Source organism: Anser brachyrhynchus (assembly GCF_964034855.1).
Source record: "Anser brachyrhynchus genome assembly, chromosome: 11".
Lineage (NCBI taxonomy): Eukaryota > Metazoa > Chordata > Aves > Anseriformes > Anatidae > Anser > Anser brachyrhynchus.
In genome coordinates, this window is record NC_137706.1 from 10089651 (window position 1) to 10111636 (window position 21986).

General features: G+C 47.7%; 1 protein-coding gene across 7 annotated transcripts in view; it reads left to right on the forward strand.

The window, feature by feature from the left end:
- The window catches only part of HCN4 (hyperpolarization activated cyclic nucleotide gated potassium channel 4), a 160646-nt gene that overhangs the window by 115915 nt on the left and 22745 nt on the right, over positions 1-21986 (forward strand). For all 7 annotated transcript variants that reach the window (XM_080607289.1, XM_080607290.1, XM_080607285.1 and 4 more), the window contains 3 exons: positions 10052-10198; positions 12285-12525; positions 14484-14648. In XM_080607289.1, coding sequence (XP_080463415.1) covers positions 10052-10198; positions 12285-12525; positions 14484-14648 — 553 coding nt within the window. The remainder of the gene's footprint in view (positions 1-10051; positions 10199-12284; positions 12526-14483; positions 14649-21986) is intronic.

A 21986-nucleotide genomic window follows, 5' to 3' on the forward strand; every position in this document is an offset into this window, starting at 1 on the left:
TCTCTCTTCTGGGTTAGTTTTCTGCCAGGTGACTGGGTTAAATTGCTGTAGAGTCCAGTGAGTGCCAGAGCTGGTACAGGGTGATGGTGAAGGAGGTCCATAGCCAAGAGCAGAGGCTCAAGGCCCATTTCAGCTGTTCTTGTATCAATTCACACCTTAGCATGTAGGTTCATCACTGACTCCGAAATCATCGCGCAACCTGCAGTAACTGTGGCTCACAAGAGTGGGAGAGTGCTTCCTGCTCGGGAGATGAGTAAACTAGTTGGATATGAAAGTTATTTTCATGCTTTTTGCAGGTTGCCCTATTAATTTCTTTCTCTAATCCTAAAGCTCAGCTGGATTAATATTTATGTCAAGTCACCACAAATGCACACACACACACACACATTCTCCCCAGTAGGAGCTGTAACCTTGAGGCTTTTGGGAGCAGTGATTATGCTGCTTACTGCAGCCATGTTCCTCGGAACAAAGCAGAGAGAGACTCTGGGCTTTACTCTTCCATCGCAGCAGGATGCAGGCAGTGATGGGCATCCTGCAGAGAGGCTCGGCTCTCCTGCGTTATCTGCTCAGGTACATGCAGAAGAATGACTGATGACAAGTAGGAATTGCTGCTGTCAGCATTGCAGAGCCCAGCAAAGCTGTAATCTCTTCTGCCAGAGCCTCATCTCTGCTCAAGATCTGTCTGCTACACTGGTGTTCTCTCAAGCTCTCTGTTCTCCATATTCATTCCCCTGCTCAGTCTATCCAGTGCCTGTTGTTCTTAAAGTACAGATTGAAACTGGGTAGATACTTACATATTACAGTGTTATTCTGAAGAAGCACCTGCTGCAGCACAATTGCAAGGGGTAACGTTACAGAGAGAAGCGCTTTCCAAATCCTGCAGACGCACTACTGACATCATCTCACAGTTCCTGATACAGCCCTGTTAAACCGCCAGCACCCTCCTTCCTGCCACAGACTCATCCTATTCTCTGGCTGTCCACGCCAAAAGGCACTTTGCTGTCCAACTCTCAGTGTTTCAGTCCTTCTGTCATTGGCCTGAACTCAGCAAAGAGGGTTTTGATACTGGTAATTGGAGAAAATGTAATAACTGTAAAGGCTGAAGCATACTGCCTGGAAAGTACAATCGTTGTTGGAGGACAAAGCAGATGTTAGACCAATATTCGTCAGGGCAGAAGTGGGAGACTCTTGTCAGGCAACAGCTTGAACCAAGTGGTATTGTGTGGTCCTTTCCACAGCATCTCTGTGGCACAGTACGGGTCAGGGTGATCTCAGCGTACTGGCTTGATGCCACTGGCCAGAGGTGATGGTCTTCATCCCTCAGACTGTCAGGCACAACTCCTCTCCCCAGAGAGCCACGCTAAGTCTGCAGCATGAGTTACTCCCATGAGAATGGAGGCAGTTTGGGGACTGGATCAGCCCTGCGGACTGAAGTTCAGTGCTCCAAAAACTGATAGAGCCAGAAGAGCACACACTGCCGTTGTGCCTCACTGCTACAGGGGGGGCTGGGAAGCCATCTCCTGGGCTTGGGCAGGCCTTGCCCTTCCTTGGAGACCAGCAGGACAGAGTTTTATTACACAGCAGGTTTAAGAAGTGATTTTTTTCTCCTGGTATGTAATTAAACTGTGCAACTTACTGCTACAGGGTGCTGCGGAGGCCCAAAGTTTAATGAGCCTTGGAATATTTAAATAAATTCATACAAGTAAAATCTTTCAAGTGTTACTGAATACTAAGATGCAGCCATAACCCCTGGCAGCGGGTATCCCTCATCCTCTTTTGTCAGAAGCTAGGAGGGTATGGCCAGGAGCTGGGCTGCCCTACGCCTCGTTTGTTCTTTCTCCTCTTCCTCAAGGCATCTGAAACTGCCAGAGACAACACAGGCGAGAGGAGCCCTCAGCTCACCCTTTTTGTGTTTTTAGGCTGTTGGACTATGCAGTTTTCTGAATGGGCTCCAAATGAATGTGTGCATAGAATTTGGTGCAGAGATCCTAGCTGGAGTCCTGGACAGAGCATAATCACATTAGCCTGGCAGCAAGCCTTTGCTGATTAGCCCCCTTCCCTCCCCTCTAAGCAGAGCTAATTAACCCAAGCGCAGCACTGCACCGAAGCTGTATTAATTCTTGTGGCTCCAGGGTTGGTTTAGCCAGTGCTACCTTGGGGATGACACAGCGCAGATGTATGAAGATAACTCATGTCAGCTGCTCTGCTGGTGTGGAGTTGGGCAAAGACTTCTGCTGTTCCTGCACACACTCCGTCAGATGGGAGTTTTCTTGTTCATTACCAGCCTGGACAGGATTTGTAGTGTTATTCCCAAGACAATAGGTCACCAGCATCGGTGGTTCCTCAGGTGGTAGTCACAGTTTCTTAGAGTCCAAAGGGGCAAGAGTCCCCTCAGCTAGTGTCTCAGTTTTGGATGGTGGGAAGGCTGCAGAACTCCCTGACGCTTGTGGTAGTGTGCGTAAAGGAGAGGCTCAGGAGTGTGTAGCACGCCAGAAATTGAAGGTGTCTGGAAAATTTAATCAAATGCAAAATTTAATCAAATTTCCTAATTGGAAAAAAGTTTGGAGAGCCCTGCTTTATCCTGTTATGGTTGTACTAGTTGCGTATTACCTCAAGGCTGCTCAGAGATGGCCTGAGAACTGTTACGTCCCATGCTACCATCAATCAAAGCATTTGGGATAGATAATAAGGCTTATAAATGATGTGCTTTACTGACTGCGTCTAGCTGCGAGGGCTGCTGATGGGTTCTGGGCTCAGTGTCTCAGGCAGTGCCTCCAGGTAGGTTCTTCTGTAAACAGGGCTGGGTTTTCTGGCAGCTGTTCAGGCCAGGGTCAGCAAGGGGAAGGAGTAAGCTTGGATGCAGCTCAGGATACCAGTACGGGTCCAGCTTCCCCCGTCACGGTAAAGAGTAGATGGAATAGCAAGGGGTCCTTATCCCCACCTTCTTTGCCAAATTTGCAACCTGGTGTAAGTTGGCCCTCCTTTGGACCAGGTGACCTCCAGGGGTCCCTTCCAGCTTACATTGTTCTTTGTGGCGCAGAGTCCCTGATTGCTTCAGGCACCAAGCAGTCAAGATTTGGTGAGAATGGCTGGCTCTGGATTGTGCATCCAGTGCTGCAAGACAGCCCTCCTCTTAGGGATACCACATCCACCTTGATTTAAGAAGAATGTTTGTAAAAAATAGTCAATAGAGTGGTGCCAATAATAGTTCATTCAGTTCAGGGACTCAACTGGAAAATCAGAAGTTTGTGTCAATTGTTTTAAGGTTATTTAATCCTTTTCATAAAAGAATCCTGGGTTGATTAAGAAACGTGGAAATGCTTTCTGAATGAAAACCCAATGGTTTCTTTTCAAAACATCTTGCAGTGGAAACTGCCTTCCCTTTATGGCTGTAACTCAACTGGGATCAAGTAGTTTTTTGGTTCTGCAGAAGAATATTTCACAGTGAACTTCCTTTTTCTTGAAAGTGTTTACCCAAGCCTTACTAAGAGAAGCTGTAAAACATCTTCTAGATACCTGTGCAGTGGTGATCAGTCGGCACGAAGCAGGCAGTTCAGTGCCCAAGTGGGAGCATGTCCATCGTAGAGGCAGCAGCGCCCATACGGAGCGTGTGGCTGGGTGAGGGGGATGAAGTGCCGGCGTACAGGCAGTGCCCTCTCCATGCTCAGCAGGCAAAGGAAGGATTTATTGACATTTCCATGTCTTTGCAGCACATCTTCACAGAAGGAAAAACGAAGCTGCCATGTAGTTTTGCTTTCTGTCAGCAGGTTTATGTAGGGGATTGGTCTTGGTTTGCTGTATCAGAGATACAGTAATTAGAGCTAAGATTTTGACATCTTATTTCTGAGAGTAGAAACCAGACAAATAGTTTTATTCTTTAAGCAATGTCAAGCACAGCCTGGCCTGAGTAGTGTGTTCGTGCACGCACGAACACTGTGTGTTGTCACAGAAAGTGCTCTTGCCTCAGCAGTTCTTTGTATCCCAGTGTGGGATTTCAAACTTCATTATCAGTTTTGAAATTCATTTTGGCACTTGAACTGTAAATAAAAAAAGTAAATACATCATAACACGAAGAGCTAAGCCTCCCTGCTGAGCCACCTCTTCTGGCAAAAGGCTGCTCCCGGCAATACTGATTTCAAGCTCACAGACTCACTCTTCCCTTCTCCACATCTCTGGCCTTTGTCTGCTGGCAGATTTTACCTCATCTCTCTTGTCTTGCTCTCCTGATGAAAGTAATGTTGATTTCTTTTTTCCCGTCACATTTCCAGATAGGTGGATCCTGTGACATGGCCTGACATCTCCAAAATATCCTGTTCAACAGTGCTTGATGAATAATAAAAGATTCCTTGACCAAGTCCAAAAGTGCATGGTGCAGGGCGATATGCTTGTGCTAGGATGTGGCGCAGCAAGGCGTTCTACAGCGAGGCATTCTCCTCAGGTGCCTTTCCCAGGCTGGAGCTGGTTGTGGAAAACGAGCTTTTTCCACGGCCATGATGTTAGGTTTGTACGCAGTACCTTGCCACGGTGCACAGGCTTACACCTTAAGGCTGAGCACCTGTGAAAGCAGACAAACAGGGCGTTGCCACAGCATTTAAATGCAAGCAGGTTGGTCCCGAGGTGCTTGGATCCGATTTCCTAGGACCGCTGAAGTTCTCAGACGTTTCCATTGCTTGCAGCAAAGCAAGGCCGTGTCCCCCGGCAGTGTGACTGCTGGCTCAGCGCTATGTGCTGAACGGCTCTGTCCCCGTGCTGGGATTCCCTGGCTTGTGCTGGGGCCACTGCAGCAATGCAGCCGATGGGAGGAAGTAAACAACTGTTTCATCCATCAGGCTCGTAATTGACCCTACTCAGTCTGTTGACATATCACAGCCCAGAAATGGGATTGTCTGAAGCATAATCCGTGCCTGAATAGGTACTGATTACCAGCAAGGGGAGGCAGCAACAGCGGCTCATCATTGCAGCCATCCTCAGTATAATCAATGTTGTATAGAAACTGGAAAAAAAGCTCCAAGAATTTCCTGCTGGAGTCTGTGGTATTCGTAACAGAGCAAAAGGCAGAGAGCCTGATTCTACCTAAGATAATTTCTGAAGGTATCACTGCAGTGAAGCTAAAAGCTTTCCATGTATTTCAGCATGTAACATGCAGTACCTGAAAATCATCCTCCTGTAGCAAACTGAGCTGGTGCTGCACTGCAAAAATTAACCCAGTGTTTGGAAGGGCTCAGACCCAGGACAGCACATAAAGCTTCTTGCAGAATGAAGACTGGATCTAGAGAAAGCGACCGAACAGCGTCCAAAGCTGAAGAGTAGACAGACGTCAGTTTAAATTTAGCCCATTATCAGTAAACAAAAGCAACACTGATAGTATTTGGTGCTGTGCTAGATGTGGTCTGAGCTGTTTAGGTTGAATTGGCACTGGGATTGCTACAACTAGCAATGATCCTCCCCATAGCCACTCCCCCTGGCTGTCCTTCCGCTTCCTTGTTCACTTAGAGTTTTCTCTGGTCCCTCTGAGAATGGAATCCTACAGAATCCTGCAGAATCCTGCAGCCTCATCCCTAACGGCATCCTCCTGCTGCCTGCGGGCTGGAGGACATGGAAAGGACAGCATATGCCTTCATACAGCGCCCCTCAGTCACTTTCCCGTCACTATAGACAGCATGGACCTGTGCACATTGCGTTTTATGAATTTCTGTGTTCTTGTTGGAAAACAGCAGGACCGTGCTCAGGAGCATGAGTGTGTATGTCAAGCCAACTACATTCCTAAGTGTTGGCAGGTCAAAATGTGACAGCCTGCACCAGGTACAGACAAACTATCAGGGACAGAGCAAACTTCTATGGGCTAGGACTGATACTAAATATGCTCCAAGCTCTGAAAAGGGAAACCAGGAAAGATTGCACCAGCAGTGTTGGCGTGATGTTATTGTGTTACAAAAGTTCCGTTTTCTTCCTCTCTTTCTCCTCATTGGACTCCAGGAGAATGTACCTCGACTACACTGAGTAGATCTCCTGGTCACAGAACAAATCTGTGAGGGATTTGGAAGGGAGGGAATATAAATGGCGTAGAAGACAAAAAACAGAACTCAGCATTTATTAGTTTTTGATGATTACTAAATGCTGGGGAGTTGACATTGCAGCACTGTTTTACTCCTAATCATATGTCAGATAAAATAAACAAAGATGCAACTGTGTCCCATCAAGACACTCCATCCAGTGAATCTTGTCATTTGATCTTTGCCCTTATGAAGCACAAATCCACTTAAGAGATCCACAGCATCATCCATCATAGCTCCTTCCATGTATCTTAATACAGTCTCACAGTATGTATACTGCCATTCCTGTACAGCATTCAAAATGCTGTCAGAGCATCAGAACGTTTCACTTAATTGAAGATGCATTACTCTGCTCGATTCTCCTCTTCTTACGAGAGTGCATCTCTGTTGATCTGCAGGAAGTTTGGATGTGGAGACTGTGAGTGAGATTAAAGTCTTCCCCACAGCTGCCTCAGCCTATTTCTGGAAGGATGCAAGTAATACAGCTCTGTATAGGAAATGTATATTTATCTTCAGGTAAAGGGCAACTAGCATCCCAGGTACTTTGGTTGCAGTAGGTTACGTGTGCGTGCCCGTGTTGGTGAGCATACTGTGAAAGCGTGTGTGTTTGAATTAACTGAGTTGCAAAAATGGAAATCGACATTTCTGTGCAGCTCTGCAGCGTGATGTCTGTGGACCAAAGAGGACTCAGAGAGGTGTCTGTGCCAGGGCTGGGGTGCAAGCAGCTCTTCTCAAATGCAGGATCTTTTTTACGTTCAGAAGTAGGGCAAGGAAGTAGTCCAGCTTTTCCAGACAGTGATTTATTACTGCTAAAGGAGGACTCATGACAGAGATCGAGGGTATGAAAGGAGTTAAAAATATTTTGTTCTCTTTGGAATGTGAGTGATGTGAGCTTTGCTGGAAGGGAGGGGAATGGGGAGACAACTAGGGAAAGCAGCAGGTTCTAGAAGGAAAAATACTCATTTAAATGGTTCCCTTTTGATATATTAATGCCTTCTTCAAGGGCTTATTCGAGGAAAAACAGACTTAAAGAAAATGAGTTAGGATTTAAATTGACTGAATTGTCTTCAGAGAGATTTAAATAATTCCTAAATGAGTCTTTCCATTTGAACTCAGAGAGGCCACGAATCTCTGCACAGGTCCTCCAAGCACAGGTCAGACTGAGGATGTGGAGACAGGAGGGCTGGAATGCAAGGGAGAAGGGAGGCAAAAAGGGGCTGTCAGGCTACGGCTGGCCACATCTGAAAGGCACCCGACAGGGCACCAACTCCATGGGCGTCAAGCAGCTTTAGAGACGGCCAGGTCTGCACCACCTGAGGGCCTCGGTTAATATCCATGCACTCTGACAGTCATGCTCGCCACAGCCACCATCAGCCCCTGACTTAGTCCCATCCCCACGCGTTGCTGGTGGCCTCGGGAGTGATCTTGTCTGGAGCTGAGGAGTGATACGTACTGCCCACCATGGACTGAAAGGTCCTCCCTCCTGCAGGTTTTTCTTTCATCACACACAGAGAGAAGGGGCTGATGCTCTCATCTGCGAGCAGCTCTGCAGCACTCCATCTCTACATGCAGGAGAGCTCAAAAACTCTCCACCTGGCATGGGTGAGGGGAAGTGGCACTACCAAAGGCAGGAGAGCCAAGATACCTCCTTCTTGTTAACTGTGATTTCTTGTTCTACAATTTTCTTTTTTAACCGTGTTTTTAATTTGTAATCTGAAGCAGAACGTTTCATTCCAGTGAAGTAAATTTGTCCTGCTTTTACTCTGAGCCGTATCTGGGGACAGTGACTGTAGGAGAATCTGACAAGTCCCACAGACTTTGCAGAGCCATAATTTATTGCTCTTTGTTACAAAGCAATAAATCCGTATACAGTAGTGAGTAAGCAGAGTCCAATTCTCCCCATCCAACCTGTGCTTGTGAATTTGAAAAGTTAGGGATATTTTTCCTGACAAGCAAAGGTCATCTGCAGATTGACAGCAAGTGCTTATGGTGGGAAGAGGGGTAGCGGGCTGGTGGCTGGCAGCAGGTGATGAGTGGCGTCTTGTGACATGGGGCACACTCAAAGGTGTCACCTGGAGCTCTGACCAGTGAGTCTCTGTGTTGTGGTGCATTTGCTGTATGGTGGACAGGGTCTGATACAGGACACTGGACTAAAACTGAGAGTCTGAAGTGATATTTTTGGCAAGTAATTTACTGAACAAAAACACAGCATAAAAACAAACAGAGCTGTTTGTAGATTCAAGATAAATTTCATAAACCTGAGTCAGCAAAAGCTGAAGCCCTTTCCATAGTGCTTATCCTGCATGTCCTGCATCTGATTCACCAGTCCCATGGATGCCCCAGGTGCCGTGGTACATCTCCAGAGGCAGCACACATCTCTGCTTCACCATCTGAGCCAAGCTCTTACACTTTGTGCATTTAAGAGCACAGCCTGCAACATCCACGACTGGCTCAGACCAGTGAGTTCTCCCCACAGGAACTGCTGGTTTCTGCTGCCTTTGCCACCCCCATTCAGGAGCTGCAAACTGCAGCGCCCAGCACAGCCCGCTGCAGCTTTCTGCCAGTCTCTACAGAACTTCAGCAATCCAAATTAAAAAGTGCGGCATTCATTGCCAATTCACCGCCTGGCTCCCCGTGGGGAGATGGTGACTCGCTTGACTTTGATCATGCTGTAGTGATCATGAATATTTACAGCCAGCTCCTCTGCTGCAAGCTACAGACAAAAAGCTCTGGAAATGCCAGGAAACCCCGAGTGTCCCCTCTGCCACCTTGGCTTCTCCGAGTAATTCCTTCTCCTCTCTGGTGCAGATCAAGTTGTTAGCATGCAAGGCAGTGCCAGCACAGACTGTACTGAGAGCTGAGTGACACTGGTGTGTGCAGGGGAGGTCTGTAATGAGCAGGAGTTCGGTAATTAGGCACTTCAGCACAAGCTGCAGTAAAGGGACATTCAGGGACAGATTTATTGGGGAAAAGAGGGGAAAGGGAGAAGGAAAGGGGGTGCGTGGTCCTCTTATCAGCATTATTTAGTGCAGTACATGCTCAGGATCATGCTTCGTGCTGCACACCGGGGGAGGGGGCATGACCAGCACACACACCTTGTCCCCGCAGGAGCTGCAGGGCAAGTGGGCACATTTACAACCCCTTGCCCTTGAAGAGGTGTCAGGTGCTGATAGAAAGCACCATTCATCCCCAAATACTGCTCTGGCATCAGGCAGCATGCCCTTGTATTCCCCTCTAAGTGACGTGATGGAAATGCAAATTGTTTGGCAAAAATACAGGTAGGTTCGACAGCACAAGTGCACAGGGCAGCAGGGGCCCAGAACCTGGACCTGTGCAGCTGTGAGTGGGAAACAAAGGTGCTCGGTCTCGTAGCTGGGTGGATGAGAACACAGAGGACAGGAGAAGCAGCCCATGGGTGCTGCAGCTTCGTGCAAGCAACTGTCAGGTTTCTGCGCCTCCTTCTGTTTGCCTGTGACTGCACATCCATGGCAGGACTGCATTCTGCTGCTTGGTACGGCACCTGGGACAGTGGGATCCCCTGCTGGGCTGAGACACCGAGGTGCTACCCATCACTTACTGGTCTGGAGCCAAGCTGCTAGGACGTGTGCCTTGGCCTCCATTCTGCACAGACTTCTCACACCATTATTTGCTGAGCGGAGTGCCCTAGCCAGTTGCTCTTTATTCACATCAGTTTTATCTCTGTGTGTTAGTACCCAGGGAATGTGGAGTTATGTTCATGGTGTAACTGGCTGAGGGTAAGTTTAAGGATTAAAACCTTTGGCAGCTATTTGGGGAATATAATAAAGGTGTCTGCAAACTTCCCCTGTGTTTAGGCAATCGCTCTATCCTGCACCAGGTTTACCTACCTCGGCCAGCACAGCGTGGCGTGAAGGAAGCAAGTATGGGGATCGTCTGGCATGTAGTTGTCCATGAGTGGGTGCCATTTACTGCATGTCCTGCTAACTCCTTCTCTTTCTCTTTCTCTCTCCCCTGTGCAGTACAAACAAGTGGAGCAGTATATGTCCTTCCACAAGCTCCCTGCGGACATGCGGCAGCGCATCCATGACTACTACGAGCACCGCTACCAGGGGAAGATGTTCGATGAGGAGAGCATCCTGGGAGAGCTGAGCGAGCCTCTCCGAGAGGTAAGGAGGGGCTGCAAATGGGCAGTGCGTGTTCTTGCCATCCTTGGCAGCCGTGGAGCTCCCACTGTGCAGTGTCCTGTCCCTGTGGTTTGCAGAGGACACCGGAGGGCAATGGGCATGGTGGGAGGCCAGCTTCCCCATCAGCACTGGCTATGTGTGTGCCCTAGTGCCCAGCAGAGACAGCACATCCATGCAAGCCCCATTTTAACTGGGGCTGTACCTGCTCCGGCACTGTGCCCAACTTTCTGCGAGGGCAGGGCCAAAAAGACCACAGTCCAGAGCTTGGCTGTGTCTCCATGTGAGACAGTTTCAATCAGAGGGAGTGACTGTCCTAGCCAGTCTGTCACGCTTTGAATCCTGTTAGGAAAAACTCCGCTTGCTTTCTGAGCCTGGCTAACCCCCGGTTGGCTGCATTGCACACAGGAGTGCCCATTGGCTGTTTGTGTCCTTCAGGGCACTGTTAGACCTCTCCAGCAGATTCTGGTGTGGATGTGGAGATGAATTTCGCTTTCTTCCTTGCATTGTTTGACTCTCCAGTCTCCTGCCCTTTTTCTTGGACAACAGACATGACTATCTTCATCCAGCTGAGCTCTCCTTCCTTCAGTCACTCGTGTCCTTTATACCTATTTAAGGGTCTTTTACCTGCCTTGCACTGCAGAGCCAATACTGTGGATAAATACCTCATTTTTTTTGAGGCTGGCATGATGTTGCATATGATCTTGTGCCCATCAATTTGTCATACAAACGTTTGCACCATGTGGGTGCTCTGCAACAAGAGCAGACCTCCTCCCCATTCCTAAACAAGCCCTGCAGAAGAGCACTCTGAAAAGTGCCTTGCTATTGCCTCACACCTCTGCAGGTCCCTTCCCTCCCTAAACACACACCCCTCTGCCTGCTGTGGTGTCTCAGTAAGCCCCCACCTCTTGCTCCCTAATATAAAGCTGTGTCTCCTGTATTTATACACACTTCCCTGCAGTGTGCTGGCCTGATCTGTGCCCCATGCAGCCTAGGAACACAGGTTCTCCCCAGTGCCTGCCTCCACTACGGTACGCACAAGCACTGGAAGCAGTCTTCTTCCTGTCTTTCCCCTCCATAGGAGAGGGAAGAGCTGAGCATCTACCAGCAATATCTTAAAACTAGGTCTGCCGAAATCTAAAAGGGCAGTGCTGGAAGAGTTTCCCCCAACCCAGTGAGGAGGAGACAGATGCTTCCCCTGCCCTCCTTCTTCCTGCTCCAGTCATCCAGATCCTCCTTCACAGCTTGGTTGGGGAGCGTTTTGCTGGGGAGATGTACTCAGTATCACTTTCTGCTGCTTTCTGAGCCTGAGCTGGCATGGCACAGCAGCTCCTGTGCGACGGAAGGTGCTGTCATGCCCTCCAAGTGACACCAAGCCATAGGAAGAGCCACAGTCCCTGTCTGCTGTATGACAGCTGAACAGCTGAATTGGGCTTTCTTCATCTGAGGTTGATGAGGCAGCCCATGCCCCGGTGACTGGTGGGCACCTTTCCCTCCCTCCTCTTGACACTGTCCCCAGCTGCCCAGGATAATTATTTCTCTGAGAGCCTTGGCACTTTTGTGCTGTTTAATATCTCATTGTCAAGCAAGGGCAACAGAGAACGTAGGGCTGCCAAGGTGAGTTATAACGTTTTCCCAGAGAGGAGCCCTGGGCTTTTTCATACAGCGTTTCACCAGCACCACGCACCTCTCACAAAATCCAAGGCTTTCTGCAGTAAGAGGTATATTTTATGTATTTGGCACGGTGGGGGGGTTCCTGTTTGGTCCCTGCTCGGAGAGAAAGCATATGAATGAAGGCAATGAAGCATGGTGTCAAGCTATCAGCTTCAGTTAGCACTGCTACGTGCTGTGTCCCGAGGCCCATTCCAGCCTGCACTGGGGGAGCCAGACAGAGAGGACAGCATTGTATTTTTTTTTTTGACTTTTTAACATACACATCAAGTGGGGAAACTTCGTGGGTTATTAGATGCTGACTAAACGTATGTGTGTGTCTTTTCTGCTCCCTGTCCCATGTTTTCTCCCCGCTTCCCTTCCCCCAACTCTCTCTTGTTTGTACTCACATTGTCATCAGGAAATCATCAACTTCAACTGCCGGAAGCTGGTTGCCTCGATGCCCCTCTTCGCCAATGCAGACCCCAACTTTGTGACATCCATGTTGACCAAGCTGCGGTTCGAGGTGTTCCAGCCCGGGGATTACATCATCCGCGAGGGCACCATTGGCAAGAAGATGTACTTCATCCAGCACGGAGTGGTGAGCGTCCTCACCAAAGGCAACAAGGAGACCAAGCTGGCAGATGGCTCCTACTTTGGAGGTGTGTGTTAATGAGTCACCCTTGCGTAGTGAGACCCACTGGTAGTGTTCGTATTTTCCTTCACTTGTCATACACAGGTAGGGCAGAATGTAGAATTGATACCCCGTCACCTCCTCCACCCCCTGTCTCTGTTCATCTCACCTGTCCTGCAACTTCCTATAAGTAAATTGTGCAATGAGTGGTAGCTGGGAGTAGTGGGCAGTGTGGGAGTCTAGGCAATAAATAATAACAAAGTGGAGAAGGAAAACTTAGTTCTTGTAGTTTCATTTCCTTTTGCCCCAAGCAAACTGACAGATCTGTGAAGCTGAGAATCTAAAGGAAAAAAATGGAGCATTCTCAATTCTCCAAGCACATTTATAGTGTTACCTACTCCTACTGCCTGGCATCCATCATATGAGGTACTGTATAAACATGGAGGAAAAAACATAGTCCATCATCTCCCCAGTCTGTGGCTCAGCAAAATGTCATGAAGGTCGGCAGGCAGGCATAATGTATCAGCAGCAGAGGCCTGGAACAGTGAAAGTAATACAAGGTCAGAAAACACCATAAGAGAAGATTTAGGATATTGCTTTTATGAGTAACACAGAAACTCTCCTGCTATCACAGCCCCACAGAGACCTCACTGACACCCCAAGACAGACAGTTCTCTGGTAGCTGCACATTTCAGTACAAGCACTGAATGCATCATAATTAATCACCTACCAGGAGGGGTAGAATGAAACCTGACTTTCCTTCCTCTCTGTAAGAACCGTTCTCTATTAAAAAATCCCAATCTTGAATTTCCTACTCACTTCTTCTGTTATTTCCTGCAAAATAACATGTTTGCAGCTACCTGCTGGCTCTGGGGTACAGGGATTTTGTACATCACTAGCAAGTTGGGTCAGCTTTCCGGGATTTGGAGTTGGAGGGCTTGAGTCAGGATACCCTTACCTGACAGATTTGATTAAAATTGCCCATGAGATTCAATGCGTTTTAGATACCACACGCACAACTTCTCACACATTCAAAGACAGCACAGTTTCAGAGGCATCATTTCCCTAGGAAAGCAGCCTAAAACTCACAACCTTGTAGTGCTACTACGCTGGCACTTTGGAGTGCACCCAGAATAAATCCTGAGAGTGGTGCTGGTAGATTGACACCCAACAGCACAGAAAAGCATGCTGTGACCAGACCTTCTGCCTTTAGGTCACACCATCTGTCTTTAAGTGCCTGTCTTAGGTGCCCAGACTCTGTGTGTAATCAGTGGAAAAGCAGGATTCAGGAGCTCTCTGCTGAGTGCTCAAGGAGCGTCTGTGCCCAAATGAGGCATTTATGTTAGAGTCAAGGACTTTCTGTTCTGTAGCCAGCTGAGCAGACTCTGAGAGTAGCTGACTGCAGTGTAAATACACCAAGAGTTAGTAAGCCACTAACTTGGCTTATCCTATCTGTAAGCTTGTGACATGTCTGCAAGTAACTTCCAAGTGTCTTTGAACAGGCAAATGTTCTGGGTTTGAGGATCGCTGTTACTACCAGGCACCAAGGCCACAGGTCAGCACAGAGCCTTTATTGCAAATCTAAAGAGAGAATTAGCTTCAATGAGCGCACGGCATGACCTTCTGCTCCCAGTGCCCCTGAGGAGTTGGAGAAGGACAGCTTCTCCACTCTGAATGCACAAATGACATCTTTGATAATCCACCATAACAAAACTTGACTGGCTAATTAGATCAGCAGAATCCCTGAGGTGCAATTGTACATAGCAGCTGCCACAACTGAGCCCCCTGGTATTTTCTTGTTTAAATGTTCCTGCATATGGAGAACATTACCGCTGCTCATGCTTTCAAGGGGAAAGCAAGTAGAGTCTACCTGGAGAGGAGACTGGGTGGCAGGCAGGACTGCCCGTTGAATGGCAGCGCCAGGTTTTGTATGGCAGGGGTGGTGGTGTCTGTCCCCACATTCTCAGGCTGGGGTTTTCATTCCAGAAATTTGCCTGCTGACTCGCGGCCGGCGCACAGCCAGTGTGCGAGCTGATACCTACTGCCGGCTCTACTCCCTCTCGGTGGACAACTTCAACGAGGTGCTGGAAGAGTATCCCATGATGCGGCGAGCTTTTGAAACGGTGGCTCTTGACAGGCTGGACAGAATTGGTAAGTAGAAGATGTGAGGGTTTCCTTTCAACTACATGCTGCCCTGGCTTTCTGTGCCCAGACTTGGTCCTTTTGGTCCCTTGTTCTTTTGCTGGACTTGTGAACTGAAGGAGATCCTACCCAGTCTCTCCTTGTCTGGCTTCAGCTCCCACAAGAAGCCCGTTTATGATCAGTTAGAACCTCATCCTTCTCTCTCTGTCTCTCACATACATATTTCTGCCTGCTCCTGCTTCATTTGTTTCCATTTCCAAGAGGTCTCTTAAAGAACCAAGACCATTCTGACCCCATGAGAGCCATCCTGGGGAATTCTCTAGATTTTGAATTTTAGCTCAGAATGTGCAAGTACCCAGAGCCACCCAGGTTCAACGGAAAATAGGCCAGGCTGTGACCTCCCCTAGGTCCTGCGAGCAAACCTTAGTATTTCATTGAAATGTTCTGCAGCAGCAATCATCCCTCAGCATGGGGGCTCGGGTGTTTGTTGGAGGGTGGCCTGCGTTTTGCATGGATGCTGGTTGGGCTATGACTGAATGGGTTAGTGGTATTACTTTTTAAAAGACAAAAACTGGAGCCACATTGATGAGGAAGACTCTTCTCTATCAAATGCAGACCATAATGTAGCTTTTTGGGACAGTTGTTTTTCTGGTCATAGTTCACAAACAGCTGGAAAAGCAGAAAGTGCTGTTGGGACAGGAAAGCTTGGAGTGCTTTCTTGTGTCTTGTGCAAAACCATCAGCAAAACACAGCCACAAAGCACCATCCAGCTGTCCACAAGAGTCCAATATATTCAGTAGAAACGGACACCAGACAGAACAAAGACATGGAACAATTGATAAAACACTTAACCTCCCACAGCCCAGAGTAAACACAGGTAACCAAAGAGTATCATTGAATTGTAATAGCTCACAGTCACCCATGCCACGATGCTGTCCTGTCCTGCAGACATCACCTGTGCTGCAAACAGTTTTGTCTGATTAGAGGATACCAGGTACCAGTCCTTGGTCACAACCAGAGGCATTTAACGTAGAGATTAAGTGACTTACACAAGGTCATGCAGGAAGTCTCTGCAGAGTTAAAGACTGAGCATCTCAGAGTGCCAGCCTAACTTCTTTAGTTTCTTATTATACATCACTTAACGCTGCACGCATTTTCATTGCTTTCCAGAATCAAAAAGGTCAGTGCAAGTCTTGAGTACAATGCAGAAAGCAAGGAGGATAATGGGGTGGGGGTGGAGGGGTAGGGAGGAAGCTGGCATCCCAGCAAGGGGTGCAGTGTCTCTGGGGCTTTTCATGCCAGGAACATTGTATTCTGTGCATCTCATTACCTGCTTCAGAGCAGAAAGCGTGACCCCTGAAGAAAAGGTTATGAGCTAAATATGTAGAGTTTGGCCACTAATGAGGCCCTAGTGTAAGTGGCAACAGTCTCCTCACTTAGGTTATTTAAATTAGACTGAACAATCTTCTAGAAAATGTAGTATCGAGCACAACCAGGGATGGGCCAGCTTGACTTTATCTCAAGTTCTTCATCTTCAGATGGTCAGTACCGCTCCACTTCCTAGCCTGGTGCTCTTTGTAACTGTATATACAGGTGGGCAGGGCATCATGTGCGCTCCTTGTCCTTTGCTCTGTGTGCAGCCGCATGCACAGCCAAAATTCAAGGCAAATGTACACAGACTGCTTGTCAGCAGTGATGCCGAACTTTGAGGAGGTTCCCAAAACCACTGTGAAATTAGGTAAATCCTTGGGTGCTTAACCTGTAGTGATGTTACCAGAACCTGAGGGAGCTAGTTTGAAGCTAGCTGGTGTCTTCTCCTGCTGCAGTTCCTTGAGCTGCTGTGTAGACATAAGAGGATAAGAAGCTACTACTGATATTGCCCTGCAGCATTGCTTGTCTCAGTGTGAGGATCAGAGAACAGCACTTTACTGTTGAAGATCTTAGCTGTCGTCCTCACTCCCAGCCATCGGTACTGCCTGTAGTTGTACCACTGGTGGCAATCATCAGTCAGGCCAGATCCCTGGGTGTAAGGCCTGAAGGTGTGGGAGACAGGTTGCAGGTCAGAGAGCAGGATCGTGCTTGCTTAGTGGCTGCATCGCAGGCATTCAGAGATCTGCAGTGATGTGCACACCAGCCAGTGCTCTGCCACTGGGATGGTGGCTGGACCAGCTGAATGCTGATTTCCTTTCGTTCCTTCCTGGAGTCAACTTGAAGGAGAGAGAATGCCTCACTGGTCCCCTTGCAGACAGCGTCTCCACATTAAAGAACTTCCCAGAGTTCCTCCACCTTTCTCACTCTGCTTTGCTGCTGTTTGAGAATGGATTGCAATCATTTCTCATACAGTGGCAGGACAGTGCTAGTCTCCCCATTATACAGAGTAATCTTAACCCAGAGCTACCCAGCTGTCCAGTTGTTGTTGATTTCAATGCGATAAACACTTGGGAGCCTTTCATGATGCAGATCAAAGCGAGTTGCCCAAAACTGCATTAATAATTGGTGTTCGGGCAGGGAATTTTACAGTGTAGGAACTGAGATGTGGGGAGGTAAAGCCAACCTGCTCAAGTTCACGCTGAGTCAGAGGCTACAGAGAATAAACTTTGCTGGTTCAACTCCTAATCCTCTAAGCCCAAGGCAGCAGTCCCTTTCCACAACTCCATCAGAATTGTGCCTGAACTATCCCTGTGATGTTACTCAAGTTTCCAAGGAACAACACTTAGACCATGAGTCAGACCACTCATCTGGGGCATTTCATTGCAAGCAGCCTTCTTGGCTTGTAGCTCCTTCCCATTTTCCGTGTGGAGGCATGCAGGAAAGGCTGGCAAAAGCCGGACAGGAACCTCCATGTCTGTGCAGCTGTGGGAAGTCTTCTTTGCAGTGATGGTCGAGGGGGAAAGCTGCTCCTCACAGCTCTGTTTTCTCAACCATCATAAAACACCTCATTTGTTTCTTCCCCTAGGAGAAATTCCCTTCCACATGCAGCTGCAAAATGTCAGTATAAGGTCAGAAGGTGGCACAGAGCTACTGGAATAACATGCCCCTTGGTGCAGAGCTCTGGCATTGTCCTCCCCTGCTTTTGCCATTCTGCTGACCAGAGCCAATATCAGTCCCTGCACCATAAAAAAGGCACAGACCTTTAGAGCCATACTCTGGAAAATCCTAGTGCTTTCCCTGTTTCCCTGGCAATCAGACTCAATAGCTGCCTATTCTCCAGCTTTATGTCCTCTACCATTGCAAAATAGCATCCTCATAGTACCTTCCAGCCCTGTAGTGTGTAACATTCTTTGGCTGGAATTTCTCAAAAGAGCCTAAGGGAGTTATGCCTGTCCTACTGGAATTGGCAGATCCCATGGAAATCCCTGCCTTTTATAAATAAGACATTTCTTCACCTTCCCCTGAAATGTGCGCCATCCAGAAGCAGCAGCACAGTAGCTGCGTAGCGGCACGTGACTGGTTAGGGAAGTCAGGAGCATTGCACCGAGCTGAGACTGACAGTAAGGGGATTGTTATAGAGGGCAGAGAGTAAAGGACAAAGGGCCAGAAGGGCCTGGTATGAACAGAAGAAGAACTGTATTTTTGATTCATGCTGCATTCAGCTCAGGATCTGTACACAGGATGGAAGCAAGTGGGAGCCTCTTTCCAAGTCAGTGGTGCATTCACTAACTTCCTTCGAGCCAGCTGACAACACGTCCTTGAGAAGCCCAAGCCTCGCTGAGTACACGAAGTGATTCAGAGGGCTCCATCACTGTCCTGGTACCAGGGTAGATCCACCCAGTATTCTGCGTGTGCAGTGAGGAATTGAGAGCAGGGAGAAAAATCTCAATCCATCCAGCCACAGGAGGGATGCTTACAGGATTAGCTGCTATGCAGAAGACTTGGAAAGTGTGGTCTGAGCTCGCCTCAATAGCAGAGAGACAGGATAAGAACGTAAGACCCTGTCCCTTGAACCACCAGGAGCAGTGCTGGTTGACTGGAGGTGTAATGAGGCATTTGCTTTGCAGAGCAAATGCAATTTGAAAGCCAGTGGCTAGACAGAGGGCAAGGAGAGGGGCAGAGGCACGCAGATCTGTGCCCCCCATCGCTTCCTGCTGGTAGCCTGGCGGTGCAGCGGCATGAAGGGCACAGCCCCCAGGAGCTGTCATCTCCATTGATCGCTCTGGCAAAGAGCATGTTGGTGTATCCTCCTAACCTCTGTCGTTAATGGGAATTGATATTGGCATCCTGCCTGGGCCATGCATGGCTGGGGAAGAGGTTTCCCAGGTGTCTTGCACTTACAGAGCTCTTTAAAGACTGGAAGGGATTAGTCTCTGAGAATTGACTAAGGCTGGGATTCTGCAATGATTTGTGTCCCTTCTTAACTCTGCTCTCTGAATAACTTCAGACTCTAAAGAACTCCTCAGGCTGCAGAAAATCACATGCACAGGTCTCCACAGGCTCAAAGCCTGAAGATTGAGACTCAAGGAAATCAGGCTGACCACTGATTAATAAAAATTTTACCACTGATTTAATTTCCCTCTTTTTCTTGTTCTTGACCAAGCTGTAAAATTCTTCCTAGTGTTTGTGTGTTGAAATGATTTGTTCGTTTCTGCAGTGAGTAATTCTTTGTCTGACAAGCGTTTGTGAACAGCCCCAGTTTGTGATGTGTCAGTTAGTTACGTAAATCGCAGGATTCTGTTCTCGCCTGGCTTTGAAACTGGATCTCGGTGACCGTTGAAGCTTAAAATTAGATTTTCACAAGTATTTGCACTTGTAAAACACAACCGCTCAAACGTTCACTGAAAGTAAATACAATACGGGTCGTGAATATTGTCAAATCAAAATTCACTGGTGCTTTCCAAAAATATTGGGGGACAATTATTTTCCATTGTTCACTGTGCTGTAATAAATACCATGAATGTCTGCCATGAGGTTGCTCACCATCCGTATCAAGGTCACCAGTGAGAGCTGAAAGCTGATTTTGAAGGCAGGGAACGCTATGTTTTCAATTTCTTTGGGAATATTTTACACCAAATAGTTTGAAATACATACATTTGGAATGCCAGTTGCATATATTTTGATCCAGGGATCCCAGTTAACCCTGGATTAAAAATGCCTTGCATTTCCTCCAGGCATTGCAGATGCTAAAAAACAAAGCTAAGGCAACAAAATACCCATCTAAATATTATTACGTAACATTATTACAGTACAAGAGTGTCTGTATAAGATATTGTAGTGGAAGAAGTCTTAAAAGCTTTGTCATACAAGCCACAAAAATAGCTGTTCTCAAACTTTTTCTCGGGGCACCCCATTTGTCAGCTCGTGATCATGCTTCTGCAACTGAAATCCCGTTGGGTTTGCAACCCCTTGTGTCTGGGTCGTGACTAATGCTCTGGGATCCGCTGCCTCAGAGGTAGGACTGGCCTAGGTTAGGCTGGGCAAGCTGTGAATGAGAAGGTCTGGGACCTGTGCCAAGCTCTGCCACTGATTCCCCATTTGTCCTTGTCATGCCTTTGCTCTCTGCCTCCGTTCCTCTTCTCTTCTATGGGGAAAACAATACCAGCAAAGGTGGAGCTCGGTCTCTGAACACACCTTAGCTGCTTACTCCCTTGGGGCAGGTGCCATCAGAATCACATGAAACTGACTGAAATGTGTAGAAATAAAACAATATGTACTCAGCATAAAATGTCCACACTGAGGTCCCAGATTTGTTTACCGTACACCAGTGAGTAAATCCCTAAAGAGCTGCACACGTGAGATGAGCAAGCAGATTTGGTCATAAAGCTCTATATGCTTCTTATTGAGGCTGCTGATACAGGCACGGGTGATGATAGGATACAAGTTCCTGTGACCTAGGATTTATACAGTGCTACAGTGTGTGCGCTCTGGGAGAAAGCTTTGTTTCAAAACCGCATTGAAGACTTTAAGTAGGTGGAAATTTATTATCCACGTACTGAGCTGCTGAGATACCGGTGCCTGCCAAGAGGAAACATGGGCTCTTCCGTGTTGTGTCTTCTCGGGTCACCCACAAACATAACTGTTTGTGAGGAATCAGAGTTCAAATACCACTGTTCGTACTTCTCTGACCTGAAATCCTCTCCCATCATTTCTGACAGTACAGCGTGCAGATCTGAATCTGACTTACAGTCAGCAGAGAGAAAAAGGCATTTCTGGAGTGTGATTTGTCTTCCCTGAGATAGCTATCTAAAATGGCCGAGGTAGAAATGCGATCTAGCTCAGATATCGGTGTCTTCACGGTAGGAGCTCAGACTTCAGCAGGAATTCAATTTGTGAATTACTTTTTATTTGGAAGTAAAGTCCCAGACTTGGAGTATTTTAGCCTAAGGAAAGCTATCAGCAACTCATCAGCCATGGGTGAGTGCACATGACTTCATCTTAATTAAGGTGAGCTGCCAACCCTGTCTGGATATGGAAGTGCCGTTTCTCATGCAACTCTGGAAGGAAAATAAAGCCTAAGACACCCCAGTAGAAGGGGCAGTGGGGGCAGTGGTGAGATCTCAGGTTACCTGCCTTTGACTTTGTAAATAACCTTGAGCACCTCAGTTTATCCCAACCTCACAGGTTGCAAGTTCTCTGGGAAGAGTCTGGTCTTCTAGGCAGATGTCACTAGTACCACGGACACTTAGTTGGAGAGCTGGGAGACATTCAGCAGAAGCAAGAGAGTTGGGGAGTGGTAGGAGATGCAATATATTTGTGCCCCATCTTCATGGGTCCCCTGAGCCACCAAATTCCTTTTGCATTTAGAGAGCCATGCTTGTAGCTATTTGCTATCAGTATCAAAATAAAACACCCGTTCAGGTAATTCTTCACCATTCCAACACCTTTTTAAAGTTTTTGACTCTCTAATTACATGAAGTAGGATCTGCTTGCCGACCGCACCTGTAAACTCAGGGGACTTTTCCTGCTTTGAGGACAGTCTGGTAGCTCTCTGCACCCTGACCACACTGCTGACAGAAAGCAGTGCCAGAATGTCACCAGCCCAGAGTCTTCCAGAATCTGTCCCTGTCACAGCTGTCAGCTCCAGCAGGGCACTGAGAATTGAATGCAGAAGCCTTGGCTCCAGATATAAGCACTCTTGCCACTTGAAGAGAAGAGAAGGCTCTTTGGCTTCAGTCTCCAGCAATAATAAGTAGCAGCCACTGTGCTTCAGAATTGCACAATTCTTACACCCATTCATGGCTATTCACAAACAATTTGCTCTACAGAGCCCTATAGGTTTGATTTTTTTTCCTGTATGATGGGCATAAATGTGACAAGTGAGAGGGAAGAGCATCATCAGCTTAATTTATTTCACGTTTTGTTTAACAATCATGAGATTCATCAGATAACATCATTTTCTGTGTATCGTTTGAC